This window comes from Callospermophilus lateralis, chromosome 2 (assembly GCF_048772815.1).
Source record: "Callospermophilus lateralis isolate mCalLat2 chromosome 2, mCalLat2.hap1, whole genome shotgun sequence".
NCBI classification, from domain to species: domain Eukaryota; kingdom Metazoa; phylum Chordata; class Mammalia; order Rodentia; family Sciuridae; genus Callospermophilus; species Callospermophilus lateralis.
This window is the reverse complement of record NC_135306.1, coordinates 203,797,980-203,812,659: the sequence shown is the minus strand read 5'-3', so window position 1 is coordinate 203,812,659 and position 14,680 is coordinate 203,797,980. Positions and strand designations below refer to the sequence as shown.

Here is a 14,680-nt window from a genome sequence, read left to right as displayed (position 1 = left end):
GCTATTAGGGCAGCCAGAGAAGGGGATCCTCCAGGCAGCCTACCCATGTTGGCAAACCCACACCTCATTGGGAGCCAGATACTGTTCCATCCCACATCAACACCTTCTCTGTCAGTCCTCGTTGAGCCCTGGCACCTGAAGGCTAGGTTAGGAGTGGTGAGAGAGAATCCAACCAGGCCTCCACAAGCCCCATCACTTTGATGCACCAGTCACATAACCACAGTGCAGTGGGGCTCAGGAGAAGGGCTTCAGTTCCTGACCAGAAGATGGAAGGCTTCAGCTTCATAAAATATGCGATTTGGGGGAAGGCAGTGCAGGGCACTGAACCCAGGGTCTTGTGCATGCTAGGCCAGTGCTCTTCCACTGAACTACAGCCCCAGCCCCAGGGAGATGTTGTGGGCTGGGCATGGTGGCACACAACACTGGTAGTCTCAGCTACCTGTGATGAGGCTGACGCCAGAGAATTGCTTGAGTCCAGGAGTTCAGAGCCAGCCTGGACAATATAGTGAGAGCCCATTTTAAAAAAGGGAAAAAAAAAAAGTAAGACATGCCTGTAATCCCAGCTTCCTAGAAGGCTGAGGCAGGAGGATCACAAGTTCAAGGCCAGACTGGGCAACTTAACAAAACCCTATCTCAAAATAAAATAAAAAGGGGTGGAGATGTAGTTCAGTGGTAGAGCACCCCTGGGTTCAATTCTCAGAACCACGGGGGCGGGGGAATCTTGAGGAAGATATTACAAAAGAGAAGAAATTGTTAGGAATGGGAGGAACCTACCCCAGAAGAGCTTCTAGAACCAAAGCATGTGCAGCCTCCCCTTGATGGCTGCAGATCCCTCCCTCTCTGTGCCCTCCAGCCTTGGTGACATAAATAGCCCTGTCTAGCCCGACAGCCCACTTTAAGGGCCAGAGTCTGACCAGCTTGTGACCGCACAGGCAAAGGTGAGAACAACCCAAACATAGATGCAACAGGTGAACGGAAGAGGGGCACAGACACTTTATTGAGTGGCAGGCACAGGAGAGGTAGCTGGCTCCAGTGTGGAAGCGGAGGTGGCAGGTCATGCCAGGGCGCTGTAGGCATCTGGCAGCTAGGGCCGTGCCCTCCCATCCTAGGGGCAACGGCACTAACTCACTACAGCAGGAGCAGCAAGGAGCCGGCCAGAGGGGGTGGCTGTCATGGCCCCCGGGATCCTGGGCAAGAAGCGGCAGATAAACGTGGCACAGGGGCCTGGGGTGAGGGGGACTGGGGTCTGAGTGCTCTGGGGGGGAGCACAAGGGGGGTCACGTCTGTGGGGTTGAGTAGAGACTGTGGTGATGGCCGCCTGGTCCTGGCACCTGGGAGAAGAGCAGAGGAGTGGTCCTCGTCTGGCTGCCCCCGCACCAGCCTGGCTCACGCCCGATGGCGCCGTACCAGCTGCCAGAGCCTAGGCTGCCCGACATGCTGCAGGCAGAGAAGCAGGGTCAGTCCCAGGGCAGTGACCAGAGCCACATTCACGAAAATGGCAGGGGAAGAGAGGTTCAGAGTCCCTACAACCCAGCCCCCCTGGGTCCAGGGTAAACTGCCTCCAGTGACGGAGGTGGAGGACTTAGCACTAGGAACCCAGAGGGGACCTCACCTAAAACAGATGGGGAAACAACGGCTAGGTGTGAGGTGGGGGCTGGGGGGACATGGCTCTCCAATCCTACCGCTGATGGAGCAGGCCAGGAGCCAGGAAGGACTCCTACCTGGTGCTCTCCCCCCGGCTATGCTCCCAGGAGCAGGCCTCGTCCTCACAGTGCCCAGCTCGGTCGAAGAAGTAGGAACGGGAGCCAAAGACCTGCCCATTGAGGATGCGGCTGGTGCTCTGTGGGAGGGCGGATGTTACTGTCGTCAGTGTTTTCTCCTGTCCCCCACAGGTGTCCCCGGGCCCCTGCCCCAGGATTCCCAGGGTCCAGTCTTTTCCACTAGCCCTATTGAGGGGAATGGAGGCCCTCACCAGGTCCTGCGGGGGCCGATGCACACGGAAGAAGCCCACTAGCAGGGTGGTGGGCAGGAGCTCCCACACGAAGAGGATGAGGCCAAACACCAGGTAGCCCTTGTTCCCCAGGTCATTTACCAGATCCGCCTGTGGGAAGGCAGGAGCTTGTGCCAGTCTGCAATCCCACTCGAGTAGCACCATGACAGAGCAAGGCCAGCTTGAGAGCAGGTGCCACAGCTGGTAATCAGCCTAACACTCACCTGATCAGAAACATTGTACCAGTCGTAATCGAAGGCATCCAGCCGGCTCCGGGGCGCTAAAGCCAGGGCTGCCAGGTTGTAGCAGGCCCGGCTGGCATACAGCAGGACCATGGCGCCACCCATTGCAGCCGCCTGGCACACACTGGTCCCCTGGCACGGATGACAACAGAGGATCCTCAGGGAGAGGATCTGTACCCTGATGACCACTGCCCAAAGATCCCCAAGGATACCTGTGCATCAGGACTTGGGCCCTACCTTGGCCTCCAGGTAGATGCTAGTGGAAGGGGCCCGCCGGGCAACCAGGCAGAGGCAGGCAGCAAGAGAGAGGGCGCAGATGACAAAGAGGGAGTCGCTCACCAGGACGCGCACCAGCAGTAGGGCCCAGGGCTGTGCCCGGCGCCGGCGGGACAGCACTGCACACAGCACGTTCACCAACAGAAAGAGCAGCGAGGCCCCCACGAAAGCCCCTCGGACAGCCAGCCTGCAGCCCACAGCACAGTCAGCCTCAGACCATGGACTGCCCTTGGCATTCACCAACCACACTACCGCCCTCAGGAGACCCCAGTGTCTGTCAGAATTCAGATCATCCAGGCTGAAACCTGCTCTTCCAGTTTTACAGATTGGGAAACTGAGGCCCAAAGAGGTCAGAAGGTGAGGGATAGCTGTGGCATCTTGCAAAGAAACACCAGATTGGAAGTCAGAAGTCTAGATCTGAGCTCTGGCTCTGCTTCCTGTCAGCTCTGTGACCTTGAACACGCTCCTTTATCTGGCTGGGCCTCAGTTTCCTCAAGTTGCAAATAAAGATAAGAACTTCTCAGGTAAGTTGTCAAAAGAAAGATGTTTGTAAAAGTTCTTTATGAACTGGAAGACAATGTGCAGTGACGGGGTACTGCAGCCCAAGGTCACCCAGAAGTGCACCTGGGCTTTGTGATTTCCATGGGTTGGAGCCTCCAGCTCTTTCTCCATCATGTATGACACTGGTGTCCTTTCCCCTCACAGTATACAACTGTTTCTATTACTGTCAACCCTCACGTATGCAAGCCTCTGCTGAGCCATCTGTGCCAGGTGCTTTAGCTTTTCCAAGCTCTTTCACAAACATTCCCTGTGTTGTTCTTGCCTAAGCCCTGAAAAGTAGGCTTCTCCCTGCCCCTGACCTGGGGCTGAGCCCATCAGTGCCCCAATACTTACAAGCCTCGGCTCATCTCTGGCCGACGCTTCGCCTTGGCCTTGAACACCACCTGAGAGCAGAGATGCCCATCACTCCTTTGGGCTCTTGAGTCTTGCCACCCTCATCCCCCACCCCTTACCACAATTACCTGGGCAAAGTAGAGGTTCATGAGCGTCAGTGTGAAGAACTGCAGGCAGACAGGACAGCAGTAGAGAAGCCAAAAGGGCAAGGGCCCCAGGCGATTGGCCCGGGGAGTGTCACGGAAGTAGAAGGAGAAGAGGGTAGTACGCAGGGCGGCCCAGAGAAGACAGAGTGCCAGGAACACCGTCTGATAACTGAGACGCTTGTGCCCATACAGAAGCACCAGCCAGAGCTGGGCATAGACAGAGAAGAAGAGCAGGGCATACAGGGTAGTGTAGGCCGCGGTCAGCCCCAGGGTCACAGTAGGCGGCAGGGCAGGAACCAGCCCCGCAGCAGGCACCAGGCCAGACAGGTTACTCTCCATGTCAGGGAAGGAGGCCTGAATCCCAGAGAAAGAGATGGAGGACTGGCAAGGGGGCAGGGAAATAAATGCGGAGGGTGCAGTGACAGAGATGGGAACTCAGAAGGATAGAAGTTGTGGCTGGCTAGGGCCTTCCTCAACAGAAAGACCCTTGCCTTAGGAGACACAGGCAACCTGGGCCCCTGGCTCTGGGATGTGGAAGGGCAGTCCTCTCCTGGGCAAAGGAGGTGGGGGGTTGGGGTGTCTCTCCCTGGGCTGGCCTCAGAGCCAGGGGGATGCGGGGATGCAGAGGCTGAAGGAGAGGAGTCCCTGGCTCTGGTCGCTCAAGTCCGCCTGGCAGGAGGGGGAGAGCCGGCCGATACCGGTCAGCTTAGGGCAGCGATCGCTGCGGGGGCGCCAAACGCCCGGCTCTCCCCCTCCCCAAGCTTGGGGGCTCTCTCTCCTCCAATAATCCGTATGGGGGCTTCTTTCTCTGTCCTTGAGAATCCAGTCGTTCTCCCCCGCCCACCGCCTCCACCCTCCAGCCGCGGGGGGCAGGAAAGGCCGATGCCCAATCCTCAGGCCGCGGCTGGGGGAGCGGGCTCCGGTCGCCGGGACCCGGGGCTCCAGCTCCCCGGCTCCCGCTGCTCCGCCCCCTCCTGCGCCTGCGCGGGCATCGTTAGCTACGCAAATTGCGCAGAGGCCGGCCCTGGCTCCGCAGCCCGGCGCCGCGCCCGGCGTGGAGCCTTTCGAGAATCGGCGCCGGCTGCGCCACCAACGGGCACCCGGGGATACGGGAGCCGGCAAGCGGCTGAGACGCCGGGGCACCGCCGCACCCAACGTGCGCCAGGATGGGCCGTGCCTTGGGCTGCCGGCCCTTGCTTCTTTGGAACACCGCCCGTTCCCACGCTTAAATTCCCTATCCTCAAACTAGGATCACGCCGCCCGGCTGGGGGCGACAACCACTTCCCCTCACTGAGTCTCTGAAGGAAACTTCCGCCCTCAACCAAGATGGCCCCCCGGCCCCGCCCCCTGAGCCCCGACCCGCGGACTCCGGACGCCCCCGGCGGGCCCGCAAGCCCGGGGCACCGGCCCGCTCACCTGGCCGGCCGTCTGCACGCTGCCTGCCAGCCGCGGAGCTCCGAGAGCCCACGGCTCGCTCTCACAGGGGCCCCCGTCGCTTCTCCCGCGTCCGGGCATTCATCCTGCCAGAGAGGAGGCGCCCTCTCTTATCTTAAGTGCTCCCGAGATGGCGCTGGGAGGGGTCCCAGATGCGGGCAGCGCGAGGAAGAGGAGAGAGTGGGACTTCCCGACCGGTCACCCGGTCCAGGCGAAGCAATAACAGCAGCAATAATTGCATCCGACGGCTGAGCGTCAATTACGGCTTTACAAAGTGCTTTCACCCACAGTAATCATCACTCTGTTTACAAAATTTTCACCGGCCCCCGAGGGAGGTGTCATTATCTCCATTTTACACAGGGGAAATTAAGGCCCTCAGGGGCTGAAGGATTCGTCCGCAGAAGCGGGCCTCCAGGTTCCAAATGGGGATCCCAGAAAAAGCCTTCATCGCTTCCGCGCACGCTCCAGGCGCGAGGAAGTCAGGGCGACAGGAGAGGAAGGAGGGACCGGAGAGGAAGGCGGTAGGACCCGCAGGTCGGCGGCGAGGGTGGCACCCGGCCTGGAGTAACCCCGCCTCCGGGCCAACCCGCGATTCATTCCGAGAGCTGATTGGACTAGGTCGGTGACAGTTCCCGTTACCCAGGAAACCTGGGCAGGGCACTTTCAGTACTAGAGGGAGGCGGCGGGCCCGGGTCAGGGGCCTTGAGAACGGGCTTGGGGTGAGACCTGTGCGCCAAACCACCGGCAGGGCGGGGAGGGGCGGGGCCTAGGTAGGGGTTTGGGGCTGCTCCCGAGCACCTGGGCCCCGAGGGGAGATTTAGGTCCTGGGCAATTCCCTGAGCTCCCTGCCCGACCAGATGCAGTAGATAGATGAGGGCCTGGAAGGACCGGCGGGCCTAAATGAGCTAAGGTATTAGAGGGAGAAAGGGACACCTGTCCCTTGTCTCCCACCGCCGCCGTTTCCCCAGTTTTGCACCCTGACTACCTGTCATCTTGTCCTCGCAGCCCAGAGCATGTTCCAGATCCCAGAGTTTGACCCCAGTGAGCAGGAAGACTCCAGCTCCGCAGAAGGGGGCCTGGGCCCCAGCCCCGCAGGGGACCGGCCAGGCCCCTACAAGAATCAACCACCAGGCTGCGGCTTGGCTCCAGGCCTCCCCAGGGACACGGGTCACCAGCAGCGGCAGGCAACCAGCAGTAGCAACCATGGAGGTAGGTTCCCCACCACTGACACCAGCTGCCTATCCACTTTGCCTTCAGCCCAGTCACTCCCTATACTTCAGCTGCACCCACACTCACTGAAAGCTTTGAGGGGAGTTTCTAACTTCTCTGAGCCTCGGTTTCCTCTTCTGCAAGCCAAACAATCACCACCACTTTGTAGTACTATTGAGTTAATTGGCAGGAATGTGCAGAAGGCATTGATTATAGAGATGGTGCTTAGTAAATGCTCAAAAAGGGCATCTGTTATTATGGGACCAGGAACAGAAATCGGTGAAAGGCAGGCAGTGATCCAGAAAGGGAAGTGACTCTCCTAAGGTCACTCGTGCTTGGTATTACCTAAATAGGAGGTGGGTTGGAAGACTGCTTGATGCCTGCCGCAGGGTGCCACCTTTCCCTGGGATAGAGCTTTCCATCAGGTAGGTGTGTGCTTTTCCACCCTGAGGCTCACCCATAGGGAGCTGCCCTTGTACCAGGGAAGGGCAGTTGATCCCCAAGTGGAAGACAGCCCTCCCAGGCTATGTGACTGGTGTGGGAGTTGGGAAACACTGGGGGCATATGGAAGGATGGGCACAGGAGGGCCTGGGCATTTCTCAGTAGCCTGCATCTCCCTGGTGTCTGGCACTAGGCTGGCACCTGGAACAGAGAGGTCTTGTGAAAGCCAAGTCAGGTCTTGGCCCTCTGAAGTTGAACAACCCCCTCCCCATTTCTGGCTCCTGCTCTGCCTCCCACACTTGCTTTAACATCCACATCTCCAGCTTGCTGCTTTTCTGATCACACCCCACTCCGTTCTCCACCCCTACCTGGCTGTCCCACCCCATCCTCAGCCCTCACTTCTGCTGCATGGTGAGAACTTAATATGTGCGACATGCCGTTCTGGCTGCTGGGGTGCCTCAGTGAGCGGGAAGCAGTCCTTGCCCTGTGGAGCTTATGCATTCTACTGAGGTGGGGGAGATAGGCTGGAAACACGGAATGCATTAGAAGATGGTGTGTGCTGGGGTCGGAGCACAAAAGAGAGTACAGAGAAGCACAGTCCTGGGGGCTGGCAGAGTCACTGGGGTAGATCTTGGGAAGAAGCCACATGGAGGCCTGGCTGGAAGAGGCTATGGGTGAGCCATTCCGATGTCTGTGGGAAGACCTTTCCAGATACAGGGAAGAGCAGATGGGGAGGCCCAGGTGCCAAGACTGCCTCAAGCTAGTGTCACTCCCAGGGGAGGGAGGTGGGGAAGGGTAGTTGAGGCCCCACTCAGTCTGTGGGGACTTTGAGTGAAAAAAAAAAAAAAATTATTTTTTATTTTTTTGGTAATAGGGATTGAACTCAGGGGCACTTGACCACCGAGCCACATCCCCAGCCCTATTTTATATTTTATTTAGAGACAGGGTCTCACTGAGTTGCTTAGCGCCTTGATTTTGCTGAGGCTGGCTTTGAACTCTTGATCCTCCTGCCTCAGCCTCCCAAGCTGCTGGGATGACAGGCTGGCACACAGCTTTTTAAAAATTCTGTTGGTGCTGAGATTGAGCCCAAGGACACTTTGCCATTGAGTTATATCCCCAGTTCTTCTTATTTTTTTATTTTGAGACAAGCTGGCCTGAACTTGGGATCATCCTGCCTCAGCCTCTCAAATTGCTGGGATTAAAGGTGTGTGCCACCACACATAGTTATAATATTTTTTTAGTTGTCCATGGGCCTTTCTTGTTCTTTATTTATATGCCTTGCTGAGAATCGAACTCAGTGATTTATACATGCTAGGAAAGTGCTCTACCACTGAGCTAGAGTTCCAGCCCCCTATATTTTACTTATTTTATTTTTTGTAATACTCATTTTTTAGTTATAGGTGCATACAATGTATTTTTATGTGGTGCTGAGGATCGAACCTAGTGCCTCACACGTGGTAGGCGAGCCCTCTACCACTGAGCCATAGCCCAGCCCTGGCCTTGAACTTTTGATCCTCCTGCCTGAGCCTTCTGAGGAGCTGGGATTGCAGGCTAGTGACACCACACCCAGTTTAAATGTTTCTGTTTGATTTAATAATCAGTGTCTTAAAAGCAAGTGATTTCCAAAAAAAGATCACAAGGGCCAGTGGCCTGCCTGTACTGTGTGGCCTGGAACCTTCTACCTGGGCAGGGCAGCTCACATTGGATCTCTTTGCCCTTCTATTTCCTGCCATCGGGCTCCTGCTGGATTGTTAAATGGGAGTTCAGGTGGCCTCCCTTGCAGGAAGGACCTGATGCCTACTTACCAACAGTGCGGAGGGGAAGGTACAGAAGCACTTGCTGTCCTGTGTCTCCATGGCCTTCATTAAAAACCTTCAATAGGACCCACTGGAGGTTTAAAGCGAAAATGGCTGAAGTTGGGCTTACAGCAGGGGCTGGCAGACCATAGCCTCTGGTAAATCTCTGTTTCTAAGAATGGGCCGTGAAGAGCTTAAAACTGGAGGTGCAGTTGCTGGGCCTGGGGCACCTGGGAATCTTGCTAAATGTAGCTGAGGCTGGCTTGGACCTTACTATCCTCCCCTCAGCCTCTCAGTTGCCAGGATTACAGCCTGTGGCACTGCATCTAGCGATTTTTCACTTTTTAAAATAGTGGACAAAAATCCAGAGAACAGTATTTTTTTTAAATTTTTTATTTTTAGTTGTTCAAAACATTACAAAGCTCTTGACATATCATATTTCATACATTTGATTCACACAGATTATGAACTCCCATCAGAGAACAGTATTTTTAACAAGGGAAATTACATAGAATTCAGTTTTCAGTGTCCCGAATAAAGCTGTAGTGGAACACAGCAATGTACCGTCAGCTCCGAATGGCTGTGGCTTCTTCCAAGCTGTGAGCATAAAGTTGAATAATTGTCCCAGAGACTGTGGCCACCAAACCTGAACTATTTGCTTCCTAGCTCTTGACAGAAAATATTAACCATCCCCCATCTTAGAGCTTTCTGATTTCATCCCCTCTGACAGGGTGGGGGCCTGCTGTCTAAGCCCACAGGGGCTACAGGATGCTGATGGCTTGTGAGACCACTGGTCAGGGTGGGACAGAGCACTGGGGCCGCAACCTCTGCCTCCTAGGGCAGGGTAGTAGGGCTTGCGAGGCCTAGCATCCTAAAGATGGGATCTAGGCCTGGCCCTGTCTAGTGGGGAAGCGTCACAGCTTCTAAGTGCCTGAACTGCACTGTTTTTATGAGGGTGCCTGTGGCAGCGGGAAGGTGGAAGTATTGGGCCCCACCTGCTGCCCAGAAGCCTGGGGGGTAAGTCAGAGCTTACAGCTGGAGGTGAGTTGCTAGGCCACAGTCCCCTCCCACACCCTATCCCGCCTCAGGCTAAACTCCAGGTGGATGACCTGAGTGGGCAGGACTGGGTATCCACCCAGGCTCTAGCACTCCCTTCCCCTTGAGGGGAAATTGGTTTAGGCACACCTGACCTCTTTCCCTAGGGAGTTCACAGAAAATCTTCTGGATCCGCCCCCCTGCCCCAGTAAACAGATACTTTTGGTTTTCCCAACTAAGTATGGTGAGGCATACCTATTATCCCACCTCCTCAGGAGGCTGAGGCAGAGGATCACAAGTTTGAGGCCAGCCTCAGCAATTTAGCAAGACCCTAAAGAACTTAGTGAGACTCTGTCTCAAAGACTTAAAAGGGCTGGGGATGTAGCTCAATGGTTAAGTGCTCTGGGTTCAATCCCCAGTACCAAAAAAAAAAAAAAAAGTCTGGGGATATAGCTCAGTGGTAGAACACCCCTGGATTTGATCCCCAGTACTACAAAATGTAATAATTCATTTTATGCAAATGGGCATCATTTTGATGATGGCATGGCTTGATATTACCAAATTCATGACTTTGCTGAGAATCTTCCATCCCACAGTACAGGCTTTGAGCTGTTTTTGTTTGTTTTGGTATCTGGGATTGAACCCAGGGGGACACTTAACCACTCAGCCATATCACCAATCCATTTTTTGTTTTATTTTGAGAAAGGGTCTGGCTAAGTCCATAGGGCCATGTTAAGTTGCTGAGGATGGCCTCAAATTTGCAATTCTCCTGTCTCAGCCTCCTGGAGTGGCTGGGATTACAGGCCTGGGCCACCATACTTGGCTTTATCCCTGCCACTTGCTATGTGATCTTGGGCAAAATTACCAAATTACCCTGTCCTGCTTTAGTTTCCTCCTCTGTAAAATGGTGACCATGAGGAAATTTCCTGTTAGCACAGGAAGAGGACTAAATGAATTCATACATTGAAACATCCAATCTGTCCTAGCCCATGTTCTTATGCTTTTATTTATTTATTTTGTGCTGGGGATTGAACCCAGGGCCTTGTGCATGTGAGGCAAGCACTCTACCAACTGAGCTACATCCCCACCCCTTTATGCTTGTTTTTTGTTGTTTGTGGTGCTGGGGATCCAGCCCAGGGCCTTCAGCAAGCTAGGTGAGTGGTCTACCGCTGAGCTATCCTCCAGGCCTCTTCTGCTTGTCTTAATTCCTGGGAGAGTGATAGTGTTAGCACTACTCATTGGAAAGTCATCACTCAGGTGACTTGCACGTGTCAAATGTTGAATTCTCAGAAGCTGACATTGCCTGGACATTTGGTGGCAGGCAGGGTGTGCCACTGACTCAGGAAAGTTCCTAACCTCAGTGCCTCTATTTCCTCATCTGTAAGATAGGGAGGATTTGGTGTCTATCTCACTGGGGATGTGCAAGGACAGGGTGGGATGCTCTCCTGTTTTCTCCCAATGGTCCTGGGAGACAGGGACTGCCCCCATTTCACAGAGAAATACACTAAGACCCCAGCGGGCTCAAGGTCCCAGAGTAGGAACATGGTCCTGGCTGAACCCACAGAATTACTGATCCCTGCTCCACTGCCAATGTCCCATAGCAGGAAAAAAAAAAAAAAGCAGGCAGGCCCATTTTTTAAGAATTTTTTTTTTTTTTTTTTTTTTAGTTGTAGATGGACACAATACCTTTATTTGATTTTTATGAGGTGCTGAGGATCGAACCCAGTGCCTTCCACATGCAAGGCAAGCACTTCTACAGCTGAGCCACAACTCAAGCCCCGGAGAGGCCCAATTTTTATCAGGAGTTTTTCTGTTCCTGGCACTCCGGCCCCATCCCAGTTGATTCCTGATTTAGCTGTCTGTACCTATTTCCATCTGGCTCTTCTGAGGGTTTGAGGTACCCTTGCCTGACCTCAGGGTGGGCCTTTTTGGTTCCCACCCTCTTCTAAGTGTGGGGGGGATCTGTCTGGAGAGGGGAGATGTTCTGTTTGATATACCCCAGCTTCCACACCTGGCCTAAATCTTTCCTCCTCCAAAGACTTAAGTCTTCTCTAAGCCTCAGTCATCTCATCCGTAAAGCGGAGACAGTGGTAGTACTCAACTCTCAGGGTGGTTAGGAAGATAAGGAGGGAATTAATGCATAGTAAGTGTTCCATAAACGTCACAGCAAAAAAGTCAACAAACAGCCCAGCATAATGGTGCATGCTTCTAACCCCAGCGTCTAGGGAGGCTGGAGCAGGAGGATCTGGAATTCTAAACCAGCCTCAATGGCGACATGCTAAGCAACTCAGTGAGGCCCTGTCTCTACATAAACTACAAAATAGGGTTGGGGATACGGCTCAGTAGTCGAGTGTCTCTCCCCGAGTTCAATCCCCAGTACCAAAACAGAAAAAGAAAAGTCAACAGTTCTGGACATTTTCTTCAAAGCAGGTGTGATGAGGGATGCATCAGTGTTGCTGCCAGGTTCTCATCCTCTGGAGACCCCTGCAGATCTTGTGCAGGACGCCTCCCTAATCCTAGTAATTACAACCACTGCCTCTTTAGTTCCAAGCACAGTGTAAAATCATTTATTTAATGAGCTAAAAGGCCTCGACCCTTATTGGCACTTAGCAAAGATGTGCGGGTTTAGTGAGGCCTTAACTCGATTTCCCACAAAAGCCCCCGAGCTTCCTTTCATTTACACAGTAGGGTTTCGCAGCTAGGGGGACGCAGAGGAGCAGAGATTTATTTCGCCCCAACCCGCTAACCCTTCTGCAGGCGCTGGGGCTACGGAGACCCGGAGTCGCCACAGCTCGTACCCCGCAGATACCGATTTGGATGAAGGGATGGAAGAGGAGCCCAGCCCCTTCCGCGGCCGCTCGCGCTCGGCGCCCCCCAATCTCTGGGCTGCACAGCGCTACGGCCGCGAGCTCCGGAGGATGAGCGACGAATTCCAGGGCTCCTTTAAGGTGAGCGCTGGCCCTGCGGCATGCGACTGCGTTCCCCTGTAGTTCGAACCGCCTTCCCCCACCAGGTCCTTGCACGTCTCAAGGCCTGCTGGGACTTGTAGTCCCGGACCGCCTTCTGTCCCGGGGCATGCTGGGACCTGTAGTCCCGGATCACCTTTTACCCGCCAGGACCTGTCATATCCCGGGGCACGTTGGGACCTGTAGTCCCGGACCGCCTCCTACCCGCAAGTTCCTTCCGCGTCCTAAATCTTTGGACCGCCTCTTTCGGGTATCAAGATTCCTGGGATATTTCTTCAATTTGCGGGGGAGGGGTACTGGGAATTGAATCCAGGGACCCTTGACCATCAAGCCACATCCCCAGTGCCCCCGTTTTTTGAGACACTATCTGGCTAAATGGCAGAGGCTGGTCTCCAACTTTCAATCCTCTGCCTTAGCCTCCCTGTAATTCCTCTCTGGGATTACATGCGTGCGCCATCGCGTGGGGCACACGTCAATTCTTGATTGCGGTCCCATCCTCTAGATGCTAGATATTTGGCTCTTCCACTTAGATCCCTTGGCATTTTCCCAGTCTCCAGCTCTGGCTCTAACCAGTCCCCATTCCTGAGGGCCTAAGCGTCCTCTGTGGCTGGCTCCCAGACCATTCGGTACAGGACATGCTGGAGGCCGTGGTCTTTTACATCTCCCCGAATCTCCTCTACAATGGGTTCCGGAAATGGAGGTACTTGATTCGATCCGTCTGGGTAAGCCGATTAACTTAACCCTTTCTCCTCCCACCCCAAGGGACTTCCTCGCCCGAGGAGCGCGGGCACAGCGTCGCAGATGCGGCAAAGCTCCAGCTGGACGCGCTTCATCCAGTCCTGGTGGGATCGGAACTTGGGGAGGCGAGGATCCGCCCCCTCCCAGTGACCGTCCCCACATCCCAAACTCCACCGGTTCCTGTCGCCGTTGTCGACCATCTTGGGTGTGGGCGGAAGTCTCCGCAGGCCTGTGCAGAGGGGACCCTTCTGTCCCTTGGCTGGGAGGCGCGTGGGAGCGCAGAGGGTAGGTCCACGCAAGTTTTGAAGGTTTTCCGCCCACAGCTGGCCGCCCCGCCCTTGGGCGCTGGGCAGCCCCGCCCAAGCTGTGAGCCGGGATTTAACCCTTACTTCGCCAGGGCCCTCTCTGCCGGGAAGCTGTGGGCCCAGCGACCTACATGCTAATAAAAGTCACACCTGTGCCGCCGCGTCGCCTGTGTACGTCGCTTGGGGTTGGACCAGGATGGTTCTATCATTGACATTAAAAAAAATTCCCCCAGCTTACACATGCAGGAAACAGGCTCCTTTGGGTGACATCCAGGAAGAAATATGGGAAGGGGTCAAGGCAGTAAGTAGAACCACCTCGGGGTGGGGCGACGCGACTGGGCCCCAAAGACTGCCAGGCGCTTATCTCTAGTATGGTAATTGGGAACCAAGGCTCGGCTGCCACTGGAATTCTGCGCTCTGTAAACCATGCTGCGGCTCCCCAGAGAGGGGTCATTTGTTCCTATTTGGGTCAGTACTTTCAGCAGCTACTGTGTGGCCGGCCTAAGGCCAGCGCTGCTTGGGGACCTGGCAGAGTGCTCAGGGCAGGGGCGGCGCAATCACTAGGGAACCAAGAAGCTTCATGGGGACCTGGCGCAGGGCTCGGGGCTCTGTTCCAAAAGATTTATTGGCGCCCCTGTAGTCCAGGCCAGTGCTTTGTGCTGGGTACACAGATGAATTTCTCCACAGCCTGGCTCCCAGAGGCTTCCAGAACCAGAGAGGGGTCAGCCTCCTCTGGCAGGACAGTCAGGGAGGTCTGCCAGAAGGGGGTGGGCTTAAGTTGGAACTGTCATTGCAGAGAAAAGGATGAAGGGACCTAGGAAAGATGGGGTAGCAGTAGAGGCCAGGCTTCTGAGGGGCTCAGTAGCACACAGGGTAGTTTCGAGGACTCAGGACCCTCATGGAGTGTTTGGGTAAGTAAAGGCTGGTCAGCCAGGGGCGGGGAAAAGGGAGCAGGCTGACTGCTGTGGGGCCAGGATGGGCATACAGGACAACTGGCAGACTGGGGGACAGGACAAGGTCTGACAGCAGGAGGAGGGCCACTTAGGCAATAGTATCCACCCTGAGGAAGGGCCCAGGTCCCAGGTCCCAGCCCTGAGGAGGCCCTACTTCAGCTGCCTGGTTTCTCTGGCCTCCCCACCCCATCTGTTTGCAGGAGGCTGCAGCAAAAACAAAGCAAAGAAAACACTCAATTGGCAGGAGATAAGCCC

The 14,680-nt window shown here is 55.2% G+C and overlaps 2 protein-coding genes across 5 annotated transcripts; one reads left to right on the top strand and one right to left on the bottom strand.

Moving 5' to 3' along the window:
- Positions 1 to 978: 978 nt before the first annotated feature.
- Positions 979 to 5,151, bottom strand: Gpr137 (G protein-coupled receptor 137). 2 transcript variants are annotated; one of them, XM_076847457.1, is made up of 8 exons: positions 4,965 to 5,151; positions 3,531 to 3,902; positions 3,403 to 3,452; positions 2,470 to 2,695; positions 2,215 to 2,364; positions 1,973 to 2,101; positions 1,722 to 1,840; positions 979 to 1,331 (listed from the first exon to the last, which is right to left on the bottom strand). In XM_076847457.1, the coding sequence occupies exons 1-8, from the start codon at positions 5,061 to 5,063 to the stop codon at positions 1,121 to 1,123; spliced, it is 1,356 nt and encodes a 451-aa protein (XP_076703572.1). In that variant the 5' UTR covers positions 5,064 to 5,151; the 3' UTR covers positions 979 to 1,120. The 2 variants fall into 2 exon arrangements, with proteins under 2 accessions (XP_076703572.1, XP_076703573.1); XM_076847458.2 differs by having other exon boundaries at positions 1,184 to 1,437.
- On the top strand, positions 4,908 to 13,629 carry Bad (BCL2 associated agonist of cell death). Of its 3 annotated transcripts, none has more exons than XM_076847460.2 (4): positions 4,908 to 5,600; positions 5,988 to 6,191; positions 12,221 to 12,411; positions 13,192 to 13,629. In XM_076847460.2, exons 1-4 carry the CDS (start codon positions 5,405 to 5,407, stop codon positions 13,315 to 13,317), a joined length of 717 nt encoding a protein of 238 aa, XP_076703575.1. In that variant the 5' UTR covers positions 4,908 to 5,404; the 3' UTR covers positions 13,318 to 13,629. The 3 variants fall into 3 exon arrangements, with proteins under 3 accessions (XP_076703575.1, XP_076703576.1, XP_076703577.1); XM_076847461.1 differs by lacking the exon at positions 4,908 to 5,600 and adding an exon at positions 5,616 to 5,701; XM_076847462.1 differs by lacking the exon at positions 4,908 to 5,600 and adding an exon at positions 5,751 to 5,892.
- Positions 13,630 to 14,680: the final 1,051 nt, after the last annotated feature.

What these genes read in the sequence shown, in the direction of transcription:
- Gpr137 (XM_076847457.1), bottom strand. Translation starts at nt 5,063, where the DNA reads ATGCCCGGACGCGGGAGAAGCGACGGGGGCCCCTGTGAGAGCGAGCCG. An exon ending in TGAACCTCTACTTTGCCCAG is followed by an intron (nt 3,453 to 3,530) that starts GTAATTGTGGTA and finishes CTCTGCTCTCAG; the next exon opens with GTGGTGTTCAAGGCCAAGGC. An exon ending in CCAGAGATGAGCCGAGGCTT is followed by an intron (nt 2,696 to 3,402) that starts GTAAGTATTGGG and finishes TGTGGGCTGCAG; the next exon opens with GCTGGCTGTCCGAGGGGCTT.
- Bad (XM_076847460.2), top strand. Translation starts at nt 5,405, where the DNA reads ATGGGGATCCCAGAAAAAGCCTTCATCGCTTCCGCGCACGCTCCAGGC. An exon ending in CAGCAGTAGCAACCATGGAG is followed by an intron (nt 6,192 to 12,220) that starts GTAGGTTCCCCA and finishes ACCCTTCTGCAG; the next exon opens with GCGCTGGGGCTACGGAGACC. An exon ending in AATTCCAGGGCTCCTTTAAG is followed by an intron (nt 12,412 to 13,191) that starts GTGAGCGCTGGC and finishes TCCCACCCCAAG; the next exon opens with GGACTTCCTCGCCCGAGGAG.